This window comes from Salvelinus fontinalis, chromosome 25, assembly GCF_029448725.1.
Source record: "Salvelinus fontinalis isolate EN_2023a chromosome 25, ASM2944872v1, whole genome shotgun sequence".
In the NCBI taxonomy this organism is placed as follows: domain Eukaryota; kingdom Metazoa; phylum Chordata; class Actinopteri; order Salmoniformes; family Salmonidae; genus Salvelinus; species Salvelinus fontinalis.
The window spans coordinates 35339344-35360559 of NC_074689.1; the positions used below are offsets into that span (position 1 = coordinate 35339344).

At 40.6% G+C, this 21216-nt stretch overlaps 2 protein-coding genes across 2 annotated transcripts in view; one reads left to right on the forward strand and one right to left on the reverse strand.

Annotated features, from left to right (window-relative positions):
- The window catches only part of LOC129823232 (NEDD4-binding protein 2-like 1), a 19019-nt gene extending 9393 nt beyond the window's left edge, over positions 1–9626 (forward strand). Inside the window, exons 4-5 of the mRNA XM_055882115.1 lie at positions 2904–2980; positions 8235–9626. Coding sequence (XP_055738090.1) covers positions 2904–2980; positions 8235–8376 — 219 coding nt within the window. The 3' untranslated portion in view covers positions 8377–9626. The remainder of the gene's footprint in view (positions 1–2903; positions 2981–8234) is intronic.
- Positions 9627–14510: 4884 nt separating this feature from the next.
- LOC129823233 (relaxin receptor 2-like) overlaps positions 14511–21216 on the reverse strand; it is a 133196-nt gene continuing 126490 nt past the window's right edge. The window contains exon 21 of the mRNA XM_055882116.1: positions 14511–20584. Within this exon, the coding sequence (XP_055738091.1) occupies positions 20411–20584 (174 nt within the window). The 3' untranslated portion in view covers positions 14511–20410. The remainder of the gene's footprint in view (positions 20585–21216) is intronic.

Genomic DNA, 21216 nt, shown 5'->3' on the forward strand with positions numbered 1-21216 from the left:
TAGTTAAAGAGTTATAGTTAAATAGTTATAGTTAAATAGTTATACAGTTAAATAGTTATACAGTTAAATAGTTATACAGTTAAATAGTTATAGTTAATTAGTTATATAGTTAAATAGTTATATAGTTAAATAGTTAAATAGTTATAGTTAAATAGTTATACAGTTAATTAGTTATATAGTTATATAGTTAAATAGTTATATAGTTAAATAGTTATAGTTAAATAGTTATAGTTAAATAGTTATACAGTTAAATATCAATCAATCAATCAATTTTATTTTATAAAGCCCTTCGTACATCAGCTAATATCTCGAAGTGCTGTACAGAAACCCAGCCTAAAACCCCAAACAGCTAGTAATGCAGGTGTAGAAGCACGGTGGCTAGGAAAAACTCCCTAGAAAGGCCAAAACCTAGGAAGAAACCTAGAGAGGAACCAGGCTATGAGGGGTGGCCAGTCCTCTTCTGGCTGTGCCGGGTGGAGATTATAACAGAACTATGCCAAGATGTTCAAAAATGTTCATAAGTGACAAGCATGGTCAAATAATAATCATGAATAATTTTCAGTTGGCTTTTCATAGCTGATCATTAAGAGTTGAAAAACAACAGGTCTGGGACAGGTGGCGGTAGTTATAGTTAAATAGTTATATAGTTAAATAGTTATATAGCGAGTGTGTCCACTGGGATTATTATAGACAAAAAAAAGCAAGATTATTTTTTATTTGTAAAACGGCCAATGACAGCCAAGCATTGATGATCATGTGACCAGCATAAGACCCTCAATATTTATTGGTAAAAGAGCATCAAGCCCATCACCGTGACCTTTCACCCTGTGAAGTTCATCATCATTTATTTAATCTGTAGCCTAATGAGGTGGTTTCCCGACCAGTCGTAGTGGGAGACACCACACAACATATCACATGACTCCCCAGTTTACTTTGATATAATGGTTATTATATCAATATTATTTAAATTAAAATATTTATTATTATTATTATTATTATTTATTATATTTGGTCATTATATCAATATTATTTAAATTAAAATATTTATTATTATTATTATTTATAATATTTATTATATTTGGTTATTATATCAATATTATTTAAATTAAAATATTATTTAAAGCGCATAAAAGCGTTTTCACCCAAGTTTACCAAAAAGATCCCATCTTGTCCAGCGTGTTTTGTGGACATGTGGAAAGATTTATTTGTTATTTTTTTTATATATATTTCCATTGGAACCGTCATGTCATTATTTTTTTACCCGACTTTACTCGCATAAAAAAAAAAAGTTGAATTAAACCTGGTTAGTCTCACATCCTTTGTACTATTCGGCGTCTGACTAAAACCACAAGACTGATTTGAAGCTGGTTTCACTTCCTGGTTGGTGGTGGAGGTGGAGTCAGACCAGTCGGATACTTTCCTCTTGTTCAAATCAAACTTTATTAGTCACGCGCGCCGAATACAACAGGTGTAGACTTTACCGTGAATTGCTTACTGACAAGCCCTTAAACAACAGTACAGTTCAAGAAGAAGAACATATCTACCAAGTAGCCTACAATAAAAAGTAACACAATAACAGTAACGAGGCTATATACAGGGGGTACTGGTACAGAGTCAATGTGGAGGCTATATACAGGGTGTTACGGTACAGAGTCAATGTGGAGGCTATATACAGGGTGTTACGGTACAGAGTCAATGTGGAGGCTATATACAGGGTGTTACCAGTACAGAGTCAATGTGGAGGCTATATACAGGGTGTTACGGTACAGAGTCAATGTGGAGGCTATATACAGGGGGTACAGGTACAGAGTCAATGTAGAGGCTATATACAGGGGGTTACCGGTACAGAGTCAATGTGGAGGCTATATACAGGGGGTACCGGTACAGAGTCAATGTGGAGGCGATATATAGGGTGTTACGGTACAGAGTCAATGTGGAGGCTATATACAGGGGGTACCGGTACAGAGTCAATGTGGAGACTATATACAGGGGGTACCGGTACAGAGTCAATGTGGAGGCTATATACAGGGGGTGCCGGTACAGAGTCAATGTGGAGACTATATACAGGGGGTACCGGTACAGAGTCAATGTGGAGGCTATATACATGGTGTTACCGGTACAGAGTCAATGTGGAGACTATATACAGGGGGTACCTGTACAGAGTCAATGTGGAGGCTATATACAGGGGGGTACCGGTACAGAGTCAATGTGGAGGCTATATACAGGGGGTACCGGTACAGAGTTAATGTGGAGGCTATATACAGGGGGTACCGGTACAGAGTCAATGTGGAGGCTATATACAGGGGGTACCGGTACAGAGTCAATGTGGAGGCTATATACAGGGGGTACCGGTACAGAGTCAATGTGGAGGCTATATACAGGGGGGTACCGGTACAGAGTCAGTGTGGAGGCTATATGCAGGGGGTACCGGTACAGAGTCAATGTGGAGACTATATACAGGGTGTTACGGTACAGAGTCAATGTGGAGACTATATACAGAGGGTACCGGTACCGAGTCAGTGTGCGGGGGGTACAGGCTAGTTGAGGTAATCTATACATGTAGGTGGGGGCGAAGTGACTATGCACAGGTAACAAACGAACAGCGAGTAGCATCAGTGTACAAGGGGGTGGTGGGGGTCAATGTAAATGAATTGAATTGTTCAGCAGTCTAATGGCTTGGGGGTAGAAGCTGTTGAGGAACGTTTTGGTCCTAAACAATCTATAACTTGCGTGTCTGGAGTCTTTGACAATTTTATGGGCTTTCCTCTGACACTGCCTGGTATAGAGGTCCTGGATGGCAGGAAGCTTGGCCCCAGTGATGTACTGGGCCGTACGCACAGGGAGATAGGCAGGCAGATTTAAACACCAATTTATGTCTCTGATAAAAGTATTTATCCTCTCAGGGGATGCGTCGGGGTGACTATCAAATCAGTATTATTGAGCTTCCTGAAAACTATGTCTCCATCAACCAGCTGTACAGGTAAGAGACAACCTCTTCATAGACAGAATACATTCTATATTCAGGTAAGAGACAACCTCATTTAAAAAAAAAAAACGTGGGCCAGTTGTGTGTGTTTCCCTGTGGGACTCCCGATCATGACCGGTTGTGATACAGCCCGGAATCGAACCAGGGTCTGCAGTGACGCCTCTCAAATCACATTTTTCTTTTTCAAATACACGTGTTTAGCAGATGTTATTGCGGGTGTAGCGAAATGCTTGTGTTTCTAGCTCCAACAGAGCAGTAATATCTAACAATTTCACAACATATTCCCGATACACACAAATCTAAGTAAAGGAATGGAATTAAGTACATATAGACTAAGATACAGTAGAATTGTATAGGAACTTAAAACTTTTCACCTTCTGTCCCGTCGATGTGGATAGGGGGCTGCTCCCTCTGCTGTTTCCTGAAGTCCAACGATCATCTCCTTTAGTTTTTATTAACGTTAAGTGAGAGGTCGTTTTCCTGGCACCACACTCCCAGCATCCTCTCCTCCCTCCCTTTAGGCCGTCTCGTCGTTGTTGGTAGTCAAGGCCACTACTCTAGTACTGAGATGTGCCACTTGGGAGACGTTCTACATTCCATGTTCTACATTCTACAGCCTACATTCTACAGCCTACATTCTACAGCCTATATTCAACATTCTACATTCTATATTCTACAGCCTACATTATATATTCTACATTCTATATTCTACAGCCTACATTCTATATTCTACAGCCTACATCCTACATCCTAGAGCCGACATTCTATATTCTACATTCTATATTCTACAGCCTATATTCTACACCATACTTCCTACAGCATACATTCTATATTCTACAGCATACAATCTATATTCTACATTCTATATTCTACACCATACATCCTAAAGCATACATTCTATATTCTACATCCTATATTCTACACCATACTTCCTACAGCATACATTCTATATTCTACAGCCGACATTCTATATTCTACAGCCTATATTCTATATCCTACAGCCTACATTCTACAGCCTACATTCTACAGCCTATATTCTATATTCTACATCCTATATTCTACATTCTACAGCCTATATTCCATATACTACAGCCTATATTCTACAGCCTACATTCTACATTCTACAGCCTATATTCTACATTCTACAGCCTATATTCTACATTCTACAGCCTATATTCTACATTCTACAGCCTATATTCTATATCCTATATTCTACATTCTACAGCCTATATTCTATATCCTACAGCCTATATTCTACATTCTACAGCCTACATTCTACAGCCTATATTCTACATTCTACATCCTATATTCTACATTCTACATCCTATATTCTACATTCTACAGCCTATATTCTACATTCTACATCCTATATTCTACATTCTACAGCCTATATTCTATTCTACATTCTACAGCCTACATTCTACATTCTACAGCCTATATTCTACATCCTATATTCTACATTCTACAGCCTAAAGCCTACATTCTACATCCTATATTCTACATTCTACAGCCTATATTCTACATACTATATTCTACATTCTACAGCCTATATTCTACATTCTACAGCCTATATTCTACATTCTACATCCTATATTCTACATTCTACAGCCTATATTCTACATTCTACAGCCTATATTCTACATTCTACATCCCATATTCTACATTCTACAGCCTATATTCTACATTCTACAGCCTATATTCTACATTCTACATCCTATATTCTACATTCTACAGCCTATATTCTACATTCTACAGCCTATATTCTACATTCTACAGCCTATATTCTACATTCTACAGCCTATATTCTACATTCTACATCCTATATTCTACATTCTACAGCCTATATTCTACATTCTACAGCCTATATTCTACATTCTACAGCCTATATTCTACATCCTATATTCTACATTCTACAGCCTATATTCTACATTCTACAGCCTATATTCTACATTCTACAGCCTATATTCTACATTCTACAGCCTATATTCTACATTCTACAGCCTATATTCTACATTCTACAGCCTATATTCTACATTCTACAGCCTATATTCTATATTCTACATCCTATATTCTACATTCTACAGCCTATATTCTACATTCTACAGCCTATATTCTACATTCTACAGCCTACATTCTACAGCCCATATTCTACATTCTACAGCCTCATTCTACATTCTACAGCCCATATTCTACATTCTACAGCCTATATTCTACATTCTACAGCCTACATTCTACAGCCTATATTCTACAGCCTATATTCTACATTCTACATTCTACAGCCTATATTCTACAGCCTATATTCTACATTCTACATTCTACAGCCTATATTCTACAGCCTATATTCTACAGCCTATAGTCTATATCCTACAGCCTACATTCTACAGCCTATATTCTACATTCTACAGCCTATATTCTATATTCTACATCCTATATTCTACATTCTACAGCCTATATTCCATATACTACAGCCTATATTCTACAGCCTACATTCTACATTCTACAGCCTATATTCTACATTCTACAGCCTATATTCTACATTCTACAGCCTATATTCTATATCCTATATTCTACATTCTACAGCCTATATTCTATATCCTACAGCCTATATTCTACATTCTACAGCCTACATTCTACAGCCTATATTCTACATTCTACATCCTATATTCTACATTCTACATCCTATATTCTACATTCTACAGCCTATATTCTACATTCTACATTCTACAGCCTATATTCTATTCTACATTCTACAGCCTACATTCTACATTCTACAGCCTATATTCTACATTCTACATCCTATATTCTACATTCTACAGCCTAAAGCCTACATTCTACATCCTATATTCTACATTCTACAGCCTATATTCTACATCCTATATTCTACATTCTACAGCCTATATTCTACATTCTACATTCTATATTCTACATTCTACAGCCTATATTCTACATTCTACAGCCTACATTCTACATTCTACAGCCTATATTCTACATTCTACAGCCTATATTCTACATTCTACATCCTATATTCTACATTCTACAGCCTATATTCTACATTCTACAGCCTATATTCTATATCCTATATTCTACAGCCTATATTCTACATTCTACATTCTATATTCTACATTCTACAGCCTATATTCTACATTCTACAGCCTATATTCTACATTCTACAGCCTATATTCTACATTCTACAGCCTATATTCTACAGCCTACATTCTACAGCCTATATTCTACATTCTACAGCCTATATTCTACATTCTACAGCCTATATTCTACAGCCTATATTCTACATTCTACAGCCTATATTCTACAGCCTATATTCTACATTCTACAGCCTATATTCTACAGCCTATATTCTACAGCCTATATTCCACAGCCTATATTCTACATTTTATATTCTACATTCTATATTCTACAGACTACGTTCTATATTCTACAGCCTATATTCTACATTCTACAGCCTACATTCTACATTCTACAGCCTATATTCTACATTCTACAGCCTATATTCTACAGCCTATATTCTACATTCTACAGCCTATATTCTACAGCCTATATTCTACATTCTACATTCTACAGCCTATATTCTACAGCCTACATTCTACATTATATATTCTACATTCTATATTCTACAGACTACGTTCTATATTCTACAGCCTATATTCTACATTCTACATTCTACAGCCTATATTCTACAGCCTATATTCTACATTCTACATTCTACAGCCTATATTCTACAGCCTACATTCTACAGACTATATTCTACAGCCTATATTCTACATTCTATATTCTACAGACTACGTTCTATATTCTACAGCCTATATTCTACAGCCTATATTCTACATTCTACAGCCTACATTCTACATTCTACAGCCTATATTCTACATTCTACAGCCTATATTATACATTCTACATTCTACAGCCTATATTCTACAGCCTATATTCTACATTCTACATTCTACAGCCTATATTCTACAGCCTATATTCTACATTCTACATTCTACAGCCTATATTCTACAGCCTACATTCTACATTATATATTCTACATTCTATATTCTACAGACTACGTTCTATATTCTACAGCCTATATTCTACATTCTACATTCTACAGCCTATATTCTACAGCCTATATTCTACATTCTACATTCTACAGCCTATATTCTACAGCCTATATTCTACAGCCTATATTCTACATTCTATGTTCTACAGACTACGTTCTATATTCTACAGCCTATATTCTACATTCTACAGCCTACATTCTACAGCCTATATTCTACAGCCTATATTCTACATTCTATATTTTACAGACTACGTTCTATATTCTACAGCCTATATTCTACAGCCTATATTCTACATTCTACATCCTACATTCTACAGCCTATATTCTACATTCTACATTCTACAGCCTACATTCTACAGCCTATATTCTACAGCCTATATTCTACAGCCTACAATCTACATTCTACAGCCTATATTCTATATTCTATATCCTATATTCTATATCCTACAGTCTATATTCTACAGCCTATATTCTACATTCTACATTCTACAGCCTATATTCTACAGCCTACATTCTACATCCTACATTCTACAGCCTATATTCTACAGCCTACATTCTACATCCTACATTCTACAGCCTATATTCTACATTCTACAGCCTACATTCTACAGCCTATATTCTACAGCCTATATTCTACAGCCTACAATCTACATTCTACAGCCTATATTCTATATCCTATATTCTATATCCTACAGTCTATATTCTACAGCCTACATTCTACATTCTATATTCTACATTTTATATTCTACAGACTACGTTCTATATTCTACAGCCTATATTTTACAGCCTATATTCTACAGCCTACATTCTACAGCCTATATTCTACATTCTACAGCCTATATTCTACATTCTACATTCTATATTCTACAGACTACGTTCTATATTCTACAGCCTATATTCTACAGCCTATATTCTACAGCCTCTATTCTACAGCCTACATTCTACATTCTATATTCTCACATGTGAGTGAACACATACGGTACCCGTGCATCAAAGGAGGACTATATACTTGTTCATCACTTTTAAATCAGTCGATTATTCATTATCTATAAATGATCTATCCGTTATCAATCTCTTGTGTTTTATGTTTTGTGTGGACCCCCAGGACGAGTAGCTACAACAACTAATGGGGATCCTGATAAAATACCAATCAATTCCATTAACAATAGCTGTGTTGTCTTTCTACAGCAACTGTCTTGGTAAGATCCGCAAGCAGATGTTCAGGAACTGGGTGGATTTCTGGGAAGAAGCTGACGACATCTGGGATGTCTATCACGACAGCTACTCCATATACCGCTGGCAGAATAGCAGAGAGGAATGGAACTTCTAGTGAAGACACACACACACACATTACCTCCATTTTGTGTGAACAACTTTTTTATTTTATTTTTTTATTAGCTTTTTTCTAAACGACACTTTTTAAAGAGTATCGGTTACCTAGCAACCCCTAGAACCCAACGACAACGACTCTCACTGTTGTACTTGTCTTTCTTACACTGACGCCTGTTTTGGTTGTGTCTGAGGCGTTTTGGTATATCATTTCGTCGAGCAGCTGCTCTTGATCGTCGTCTTGAAGCCACTGGCGTTTTGAAGTTCAGAACGTGAAACTGTAAACTATATATATATATATCCTATATATATATCAAACTATATAGAAATAATTGTCCTCAGATTTAAAAAATAAAAATAAAAAAATAAATCAGGATTAGTGTTTTGGATATTTATCATCCTGATCGAGGTGTAGATTACATCTCACATTTCCAGTGTTCAAACATGTTAACAGGGCTGTATGTCTCAATGGGACTCTGTGCAGCCAATGGCAATGTCCCCTTCGGGCATAATCTCGGGAGTCACTTGCGGATTTGACAGCAATAACGGAGTTTCACCTTAAAAAAAAAAAAAATGATTTGAATTCAGTCCTAAATCGCTCTGGATAAGAGCATCTGCTAAAATGTCAAATGTATATGTTTACATAGCCTGGTCCCATATCTGTTGCGGTCTCGCCAACTGCTATTGGTCATTGGTGTGACCGTAGGCCCATAGGAGTTGGCAAGAGGATAGACTGCTCTGGGATCAGGCTACAGTAGCCTGTGCTAAAGGAGTCTAAAGGAGTCAGACTTCTGAATGGTTTTGAATTGTTTTCGTGTTTGTATGGTGCTTGAAACAGCAGTTTTGGGTTTGATTCCAACCCTTATAGTTTTACTGTGTGTGTATTGCTTGAGAGTTGTTTATTTTTTTTAATGACGCCGACATTAGACAGTGTTACAGAAACGGGACTGTGCTGTAGGCTACTAGATTCAAGCAGACGTGATGGAACTACGAGGACTACGTTTTCCGTACTTTTTACTGTCCAACAGATCTGCAGATTGACGTCTAATAGTATAAAGTTCCTTCGTTTCTGACCGGTTACAAAGTTTAAACTTTTTGTAATTTTTTTTTTAACAATAATGTTTAAAGCTTTTGCCCCCCCCCCTCCCTCCCCCCGCTTTTCTACAAATTGGCATCTATAATGTTGTGTTTTTGCCTTCAATATGCTTTGTTACCAGCAATAAATAATACTTTGAAAATAATTTGCTTTAAGATTGTCTCTCATCATCATATCATGAGTCTCTGGTCCAACACAACAGGAGAGTTTCCTGGTTTCCTGGTTAAGTTGTTAGTAGCCAGCTATTGGGTGAACTCTACTTGACTGTACGTTCATTGGAGCTCTCGATCAAAGGTGTAATGAGTTATAACTGTATTTACAAAGTTGTTGTAGCGGTGACCGACCTGTAAATGGTGAGGAGAAAGCAACTCGGGCACCTGATCATTTTGAGAGGGCTGCCTGGATCGGGGAAGTCGGATCGGGCACCTGATCATTTTGAGAGGGCTGCCTGGATCGGGGAAGTCGGATCGGGCACCTGATCATTTTGAGAGGGCTGCCTGGATCGGGGAAGTCGGATCGGGCACCGGGTCATTTTGAGAGGGCTGCCTGGATCAGGGAAGTCGGATCGGGCACCTGATCATTTTGAGAGGGCTGCCTGGATCAGGGAAGTCGGATCGGGCAACTTTTTCAGATCGCAGGACGAGGATAAAGTTGTTTTTCTTGTTAATTGTTTTTGTACCATTGTCAAAAGAAAGTTGTTTCAATATTTAAATAGGGGAATTCAGGCCAAAGCATTACATCTTGGTTTTATCAGACCAGAGAATCTTGTTTCTCATGGTCTGAGAGTCTGTCGTGGAGAATTGTTTCAGAAATATAACACTCTTACAAGAACTTGTGAATTCAATATACACTTTAATACAAAGTAGCAAAAACGAGCCCTTCCATGGAAGGACCCTATCACAAACGTAACAGAGCCGAGCCCACCCATGGAAGGACCCTATCACAAACGTAACAGAACCGAGCCCACCCATGGAAGGACCCTATCACAAATGTAACAGAACCGAGCCCACCCATGGAAGGACCCTATCACAAACGTAACAGAGCCGAGCCCACCCATGGAAAGAGACTAAATTCTCATATTACAGAGTCCTGCCTTTATAGGACTTCTGTCTTTGCATAACGTATAGAGTCCCCTCCCTCTATATGAAAATAGCTTCCCTTGACCTTTCTCCATTATTTTATTTTAATCTCAGAGCTTGCTTGTTAACGCCCACATCTGACAGCTTTATAGGTTATATTGGTAGCAGAACCCTTTTTCACGTCCATCTGTTGGTCAGTTGGCTAACACCCTCCATTGTTGCGTCCCTCTGACATTGGTATGTCCAGCTGTCCTATGCGCCTATGGCCTTGGCCTTTGTACTCATGTTCACCGTAATGTGATCTTTGGGGTATGTTGCCCCTTTTTCAGAAATAAGCAGAAGCACTAGGTGTCACCTTCTCCTCCGTTTGTTCAATGTACATATGTCCTTGCTACTTCCGTATAGCATCTGCCCCTATATATATATTACCCAAGCTCCCACAGTCCTTTAGGTGCCTTTTGGCAAACTCCCAAGCGGGCTGTCATGTGCATTTTACTGAGGAGTGGCTTCCGTCTGGCCACTCTACCAGAAAGACCTGATCATTGGAGTGCTGTAGAGATGGTTGTCCTTCTGGAAGGTTCTCCCATCTCCACAGAGGATCCACAGAGGATCTCTGGAGCTCTGTCAGAGTGACCATCTGGTTCTTGGTCACCTCCCTGACCAAGGCCCTTCTCCCCCGATTGATCAGTTTGGCTGGTCGGCCAGCTCTGTATATAGCCTCCACAATGAGTGAGTCAATGTGGAGGCTATATACAGGGGGTACCAGATCAGAGTCAATGTGGAGACTATATACAGGGTGTTACGGTACAGAGTCAATGAGGAGTCTATATACAGGGGGCACCGGTATAGAGTCAATGTGGAGGCTATATACAGGGTGTTACGGTACAGAGTCAATGTGGAGGCTATATACAGGGGGTACCGGTACAGAGTCAATGTGGAGGCTATATACAGGGGGTACCGGTACAGAGTCAATGTGGAGACTATATACAAGGGGTACCGGTACAGAGTCAATGTGGAGGCTATATACAGGGTATTACGGTACAGAGTCAATGAGGAGTCTATATACAGGGGGTACCGGTACAGAGTCAATGTGGAGGCTATATACAGGGGGAACCGGTACAGAGTCAATGTGGAGACTATATACAGGGGGTACCGGTACAGAGTCAATGAGGAGTCTATATACAGGGGGTACCGGTACAGAGTCAATGTGGAGGCTATATACAGGGTATTACGGTACAGAGTCAATGTGGAGGCTATATACAGGGGGTACCGGTACAGAGTCAATGTGGAGGCTATATACAGAGGGTACCGGTACAGAGTCAATGTGGAGGCTATATACAGGGGATACCTGTACAGAGTCAATGTGGAGGCTATATACAGGGGGTACCAGTACAGAGTCAATGTGGAGGCTATATACAAGGGGCACCGGTACAGAGTCAATGTGGAGGCTATATACAGTTGTTACCGGTACAGAGTCAATGTGGAGGCTATATACAGGGGGTACCGGTACAGAGTCAATGTGGAGGCTATATACAGGGGGCACCGGTACAGAGTCAATGTGGAGGCTATATACAGGGGGTACCGGTACAGAGTCAATGTGGTGGCTATATACAGGGGGCACCGGTACAGAGTCAATGTGGAGGCTATATACAGGGTATTACGGTACAGAGTCAATGTGGAGGCTATATACAGGGGGCACCGGTACAGAGTCAATGTGGAGGCTATATACAGGGTGTTACGGTACAGAGTCAATGTGGAGGCTATATACAGGGTGTTACGGTACAGAGTCAATATGGAGGCTATATACAGGGGGAACCGGTACAGAGTCAATGTGGAGGCTATATACAGGGGGTACCGGTACAGAGTCAATGTGGAGGCTATATACAGGGGGGTGCCGGTACAGAGTCAATGTGCCTGGTTACCGGTTAGTTGAGTGTCTCAGCTATGGCGGTGTTGAGAGGAAATTCTATCTCAGCTATGGTGGTGTTGAGAGGAAATTCTGGTCCACTTTGACCCAGATGGTGTATAGTGTTCAGTTATGTCACCTGGGCAACACTGAGAGAATGGTCAGATAAGAAGCTAAACCTCTGTAACGCCTCTGGTCTGATCCCAAACTGATACAGCCTGGAATCGAACCAGGGTGTGTAGTGACGCCTCTGGTCTGATCCCAAACTGTGGATTCTAGTTAAAAAATGTGTTTAACCTTTATTTAACTAGGCAAGTCAGTTAAGAACAAATTCTTATTTACAATGACAGCCTACCCCCCCAGGCCAAACCTTCACCCGGACGACGCTGGGCCAATTGTGCGATGCCCTATGGGACTCCCAATCACGGCTGGTTGTGATACAGCCTGGAATCAAACCAGGGTCTGTAGTGACACCTCTAGCACTGAGTTGCAGTGCCTTAAGACCGCTGTGATACAGCCTGGAATCGAACCAGGGTCTGTAGTGACGCCTCTAGCACTGAGTTGCAGTGCCTTAAGACCGCTGTGATACAGCCTGGAATCGAACCAGGGTCTGTAGTGACGCCTCTAGCACTGAGTTGCAGTGCCTTAAGACCGCTGTGATACAGCCTGGAATCAAACCAGGGTCTGTAGTGACGCCTCTAGCACTGAGTTGCAGTGCCTTAAGACCGCTGTGATACAGCCTGGAATCGAACCAGGGTCTGTAGTGACGCCTCTAGCACTGAGTTGCAGTGCCGTAATACCGCTGCGCCACTCGGGTGAATATAATGCCGGGTGGCGCAGTGGTCTAGGGCACTGCATCACAGTGCTAGCTGCGCCACCAGAGTCTCTGGGTTCACGCCCAGGCTGGGCTGGGTTTGCGTCCAGGCTCTGTCGCAACCGGGAGGTCCGTGGGGCGACGCACAATTGGCATAGCGTCGTCCGGGTTAGGGAGGGTTTGGCCGGTAGGGATATCCTTGTCTCAGTATGTAAAATGTAATGAAATAAAATGTATGCACTCTACTGTAAGTCGCTCTGGATAAGAGCGTCTGCTAAATGACTAAAAATGTAAATGTAAAAAATGTAAATGATCCTTTTTGTCTTCAATAAACTCAATTAATATACAGTCGTGCTTCACCTTTTGACTTACAGGTCCACATATGAACAACATATATTCCCAAATAGTATATATTTCATAGTCTACACATACATTCAGACATGTTTTTTATTGTTTTATTCGTTGTGTAACAGATCCCTCTTCTCGTCCTCATGACTTTCAGATAGACATTAGTACACAGTCATGTAGAATATACACTGACAGACAGACTGGTTAGATTCTGTGGTTAATGTTGGAATACTTGTTATACTCAGAAGTATCTGAGGAGTGATTTTGAGACCTGGTTTTTACCTCAGAAGTTAATGTTGAGCCAGATGGTGGTGGAATGGGCTGGGTGGCGTCGTGGAAAATCGTCTCAACACTTACAAGAACTTGTGAATTCAATAAAGGCTTTTTAATACAGAAATATCAGAAGCCGTGCTTGTCCTCGGGAACAACCAACTTCCCTAAAGCGCCCGCTCCGTACTTATACGCACATACGCATATGAGTCCATCCCACATGCAAATGAAGTTACCTCCCTCAGTTCATCTGCCACCATTATCTTTTAGTTTAAGCTTCCTGTTTGTTCTCGCCCAATAACGCCCCATATCTGCTTTTGATTAGATTATAATGGTGGCAGGACCCTTTCGTGTCCTAAAAATAATATTTGTCCATCTATCCTATGGGCCTATGTCACAGGTGTCAAACTCATTCCACGGAGGGCCGAGTGTCTGCGGGTTTTCGCTCCACCCTTGTACTTGATTGATGAATTAACATCACTAATTAGTCAGGAACTCCCCACACCTGGTTGTCTAGGGCTTTATTGAAAGGAAAGACCAAAAACCTGCAGACACAAGGCCCTCCGTGGAATGAGTTTGACACCCCTGGCCTATGTCTTTGGCCTTTGTATTTATGTGTTTAGCTTGGTGTGCTCTTCGGTATGTTTGCCCTTATTAGGACTAGTAGACTGTGTGTCCCTCTAACATTAGTAAGTCCAGCTCATCCTAAGCACTTATGGCCTTGGCCATTATACTTGTGTGTGTTCCGCTCTATCTAATCTTTGGTACGCTGCCCTTTTCCAGAATAGCAAATGCACTTAAGTGTCGCCTTCTCCTTCTGTCGTCTGATGTACACATGTCTTTACTCTATAGTATTATATATGTCCCTATATGTAACAATAACTACCACAGTGGACGGGTGGAGGTCTTTCTCTCAGGCAACAAGGGGGTTGAGATCCGGTCAGATCCCCTTAAGGGAGAAACAATGGTTTATTACAGTTGGAAGTTTACAGTTGGAAGTTTACAGTTGGAAGTTTACAGTTGGAAGTTTACAGTTGGAAGTTTACTCAGCCAAATACATTTAATCTCAGTTTTTCCCAATTCCTGACATTTAATCTTCGTAAAAACTCCCTGTCTTAGGTCAGTTAGGATCACCACTTTATTTTAAGAATGTGAAATGTCATAATAATAGTAGAGAGAATTTTTTATTTCAGCTTTTATTTCTTTCATCACATTCCCAATGAGTCAGAAGTTTACATACACTCAATTAGTATTTGGTAGCATTGCCTTTAAATTGTTAAACTTGGGTCAAACGTTTCAGGTAGCATTCCACACGCTTTCCACAATAAGTCGGGTGAATTTTGGCCCATTCCTCCTGACAGAGCTGGGGTAACTGAGTCAGGTTTGTAGGCCTCCTTGCTCGCACACGCTTTTTCAGTTCTGCGCACAAATGTTCTATAGGATTGAGGTCAGGGCTTTGTGATGGCCACTCCAATACCTTGACTTTGTTGTCCTTAAGCCATTTTGCCACAACTTTGGAAGTATGCTTGGGGTGACATCATCTTCTGGCATTTTCCAAGCTGTTTAAAGGCAACTTAGTGTATGTAAACTTATGACCCACTGGAATTGTAACACAGTGAATTATAAGTGAAATGATCTGTCTGTAAACAATTGTTGGAAAAATGACTTGTGTCATGCATAAAGTAGATGTCCTAACCGACTTGCCAAAACTATAGTTTGTTAACACGCATTTTGTGGAGTGGTTGAAAAAGGAGTGTTAATGACTCTAACCTAAGTGTGTTTAAACTTCCCGACTTGTGGTGGTGGAAACATGTGTTGTCTAATACATATTGATCTTCTGGGAAGAATTAAGCTTTCCTAGTGTCCGTTGAGTCATTTAGAACAGACTGTAGAACACTGACAGTCATGTAGAATACATTTAAATTTAAGTAATTTAGCAGACACTCTTATCCAGAGCAACTTACACATTGGATATATATATATTTAACCAGGCAAGTCTGTTAAGATCAAATTCTTATTGGCCTAGGAACAGTGGGTTAACTGCCTTGTTCAGGGGCAGAACGACAGATTTTTCCCTTGTCAGATTTTTCCCTTGTCAGCTCAGGGATTCGAACTTGCAACCTTTCGGTTACTAGTCCAACGCTCTAACCACTAGGCTACCTGCCGCCCCAGAATACATGTGCATTCAGAAAGTATTCAGACCCCTTGACTTTTCCCATATTTTTTTCAAGTTCAGCTTTATTATAAAATTGATTAAATTACATATTTCCTCATAATAATAATAATAATAATAAATAATGATGAAGCAGAACAGGTTTTTAGACATTTGGGAAATGTATATAAAAAATAAAATAAACATAACTATTCAGACCCTTTGCTGTGAGACTGAAAATTGAGCTCAGGTGCATCCTGTTTCCTTGAGATGTTTCTACAACTTCGAGACCACCTGTGGTCAATGTAATGTGATTGGACATGATTTGGAAAGGCACACGTCTGTCTCTATAAGGTCATACAGTTGACAGTGACTTGTCAGAGCAATAAAACAAGCCATGAGGTCAAAGGAATTGTCCGTAGAGCTCCGAGACAGGATTATGTCGAGGCACAAATCTGGGGAAGGGTACCAAAACATGTCAGTAGTATTGAAGGTCCCCAAGAACACAGTGGCCTCCATTATTTAATGGAAGAAGTTTGAAACCACCAAGACTCTTCCTAGAGCTGGCCGCTAAACCAAGCAATCGGGGGAGAAGGGCATTGGCCAGGGAGGTGACCAAGAACCCAATTGTCACTTTGACAGAGCTCCAGATGTCCTCTGTGGAGCTGGGAGAAACTTCCAGAAGGACAACCATCTCTGCAGCACTCCACCAAATCAGACCTTTGTGGTAGAGTGGCCAGATGGAAGCCACATCTGGAGAAAACCTGGCACCATGCCTACAGTGAAGCATGGTGGTGGCAGAATCATGCTGTGGGGATGTTTTTCAGAGGCAGGGACTGGGAGACTAGTCAGGATCGAGGGAAAGATGAATGGAGCAAAGTACAGAGAGATACTCAATGAAAACCTGCTCCAGAGCGCTCAGGACCTCAGACTGGGGCGAAGGTTCACCTTCCAACAGGACAACAGCCCTAAGCAAACATTTCCAAGACAACACAGGAGTGGCTTCGGGACTGTCCTTGAGTGGCCCAGCCAGAGCCCGGACTTGAACGAGATCAAAATATCTGGAGAGACCTGAAAATAGCTGTGTAGCGATGCTCCCCATCCAACCTGACAGAGCTTGAGAGGATCTGTAGAGAATAATGGAAGAAACTCCTCAAACACAGGTGTGTTAAGCTTGTAGCGTCATCCCCAAGAAGACTCGAGGCTGTAATTTCTGCCAAAGGTGCGTCAACAAAGTACTGAGTAAAGGGTCTGAATACTTATGTAAATGTTATATTTCATTTTTAAAAATATATATAAATTAACAAAATAAAAATAAACCTGTTTCTGCTTTGTCTTTATGGGGTATTTTGGGACAGACAGACATGTGGACTGTAGAATATACACCCTTTAAACTTCTTAGGGCTAGGCCCCTTTTTTCTCCACTTCCTGTCTGAATGACGTGCCCAAAGTAAACTGCCTGTAGCTCAGGCCCTGAAGCCAGGATATGCATATAATTGGTACCATTGGAAAGAAAACACTTTGACGTTTGTAGAAATGTTCAAATAATGTAGGAGAATATAACACAATAGATATGGTAGGAGAAAATCCAAAGAAAAACCAACCAGATTTTTTTGGGAGAGACCATTTCTCTTAGAAATTCAAGAGAAAGGTCATATTGAAAATTAGCTCCCTGGATGCAATTCCTATGGCTTCCACAGGGTGTCAGCAGTCCATGTTCAAGGTTCCAGGCTTGTAACTTAAAAAACAAATAACAAATAACAGTTTTAGTAGAAGGACACAGTCTTGGAAATTAATGTTTGCGCGCCATGAAGACATTACGCACCTGCTAAAATTGGTTTCCTATTGAACATACTTCTTTCCGTAAGAAATATTATAGTTTGATTACATTTCAGGGTGTCTGAGGAGTAATTAGAAACGTATTTTGACTTGAAACGTTTAGGGGTAGATTTTTGGATTCCTTTCTCTGCATGTTGAACGAGTGGATTACTCAAATCGATGGCGCCAACTAAACAGACTTTTTGGGATGTAAAGAAGGATTTTATCTAACAAAATTACACTACATGTTATAGCTGGGATCCTTTGGATTACAAATCAGAGGAAGATTTTCAAAAAGTAAATTCATATTTTATCGTTGTATGTGAATATATGAAACCTGTGCCGGTGGAAAAATATTTTGATGTGGGGCGCCATCCTCAAACAATCACATGGCATGCTTTCGCTGTAATAGCTACTGTAAATCGGACAGTGCAGTTAGATTAACAATAATTTAAGCTTTCAGCCGATATAAGACAATTATATGTACATACAGTAAATGTTTAAAATCCATAATATTTATGAATATTTCTTTGAATTGCGCGCAATCCAGTTTCACCGGAAGTTGTCCCGCTAGCGGGACACCGATCCTTATTAACTAAACTCAGATTTACTTTGAAGTCCAAAGTGTAGCAATACAGTTGAAATCAGTAATTGACACGGACGTGGTGGCGTAGCAGGAAGACTGGAATGCTGTGAACCAAGAGGTTGTGAGTTCACATCCCAGTTGAGGACATGTCAAATATTAATGACTGTATGAATAAACATATGACAAAATGTGTCCCGTGTTTAAGTTGAAAACACTGTTACATTTCTCACAACGACTCATTTTTGTTTTTCGGGCTTGTGAATTTCACGTGATAAATTGAGTCCATGTGACACTTCATGAGAAATGTAATTCACATGTGAAAGGTTATGTGAATATCCACTTGAAACTAAATGTGAAATATCGTCACGTGAAGTGTTCCAAAAACACGTGAAATATCATGTGAAGTGTTCCCGAAAACATATGATTTCACATGTAAAGTCATGTGATTTTCCACATGTAAAGTCATGTGATTTTCCTGTAAAGATGTACGTTGAAGCTCCTCCACTCTACAGAACCAGGGGATAGGCTCCTCCACTCTACAGAACCAGGGGATAGGCTCCTCCACTCTACAGAAACAGGGGATAGGCTCCTCCACTCTACAGAACCAGGGGATAGGCTCCTCCACTCTACAGAAACAGGGGATAGGCTCCTCCACTCTACAGAAACAGGGGATAGGCTCCTGTCCTGTGAGCCGTTCTTCCTCGGACAAGGCTACTTATGTACAGTCGCATGTAGAGTGAGACGGCTGAGATACAGCTGAAAATGTACAGCACGCAGACAGGTCATTCCAGGTAAGAGTCAGTAAAGGAACAGAGAACCAGGGAGGTATCCCAAATAGCACTCTGTTACCTATAAGGTGCACTACTGTGGGCCCTGGTCTAAAGTAATGCCTGAGGAAACCGGGTGCCATTTGGTACGCAACTAAGGGAGAAAGTTCACTAGTTCCTGCAGTCAAATGACCAAATCGCCCTCTAGTGGCGTCATGGGGTGGAACGTTATCAATATTTTTCATAATTTTCATAATTAATAAACATTTTAATATATTTTGTAAGCCGATAAATCGGATGTTTCTATGTCAAACGGTTTGGTTATTTTTCAGTCTTCTGTGATGTATATCAAGTGTAATACTGGGATGCAAACTCAAAAATGTAAGACATTTCTACTCTATATCTGACACGGTACAGAGTTCTTCTTTAAGCCCATAACCATGTGTGTGAGGTGAATACTTTTGTTTCAAAGTAGATTTGTTGCAGACTACCAGGAAACACTGATTTAAAGAAACACACAATTGAGTAGAATATGTACAAACAAACAAAGAGAGGTTTGTTGACAAAGAGTTCATATGTAAACACACCATCCATCCTCCAGGACCGCCCCGGTCCCTACAGGTGGCTGCTACACATGTGTCTGTGTACCGTTTCAGACACAGTCATTGGTACTGCACGTTGGAAGAGGTGAGTTTGCTCCAGTGAAGGGGCTTGGCTCTTTTCAGAACGAATCGTTATTGCCCCCCCCCCCCCCCCCCCAAAGGGCATTTTCATTTGCGGTAGTAATAACCCTATCCATTAGTCTCAGAACAGCCCTCTTCAGAACGGCCCTGGTCTTAACGGGCCATTCGTATGCAGCAGCCTAGTCCTCTCTCACCGGCAGCGAACGATCCATATCAGACATGCTGGGCAGATAGGTCATGGGGGGGGCGACGTTTTTTTCCCCTCTCTCATTCCCTACTCTCCCTCCCTCTTTCCCATGGTGAGGGTCCTCTCTCATTCCCTACTCTCACTCCCTCTTTCCCATGGCGAGGATCCTCTCTCATTCCCTACTCTCCCTCCCTCTTTCCCATGGTGAGGGTCCTCTCTCATTCCCTACTCTCACTCCCTCTTTCCCATGGCGAGGATCCTCTCTCATTCCCTACTCTCACTCCCTCTTTCCCATGGCGAGGGTCCTCTCTCAGCCCTTCCTCCCCTTCTCACCCATAGCGAGGATCCATATCATTCAGTGATAGCCGGGGTACAGTAGGTAGGTATGCTGGAGGCTGGTTGAGTGTATTCCGTGAGTCCTCAATGTAAACAGTAGAGGTCAGGCTCTTCCTGTTCCTCTTCAGGGTCGACCTTCTCTGCCAACGACACAGCAGAACCTCCACCTGTAATTGTTAAAAAAACAGATGACAGAAAAAATATATATATTTTTTAAATTAAATCATTTTCAGATACATTGTCAGGTCGTTATTGTAAAAGAGAATGTGTTCTCAATGACTTACCTGGTTACAGTAAATAAAGGCAAAATACAAATTATAGGTCAATGTATAAATACACATTGTACTGTATGGTAGTGTATTTATATACTGTAGTGTATTTATATACTGTGTGACACAACCGTAGTACGCCTGACTACCAGGTGACCAAGAACCTGATGGTGTTGTAGAATTTCCAGTACTTTGGGAATTTTCCAATACCTATACTGTTTTCTCAGAAGTAGTGAGCCGAATCAATACGGGGTTAATTATTGGACACGTGTAAGCAGAATGAAGGTTATGTATGTGTACCGAGTTGGATCAACATAAGAGTTAAACCATTAGACGTGTAAAAAAAAACAGAACGTAAGCAGAATATATGTGAATGTGGCACTTTGAGGCAACATAGACTTGACCGTTCTGGGCCATGTCTGCTCTTGCGAAGGCTACTGGACGTATATGGGTTAAACATTCATAGGGAACATCGGCCTGAACATGTGAAGACCATTGAATATGCACTTTAGTTAATCTATACTAGAACC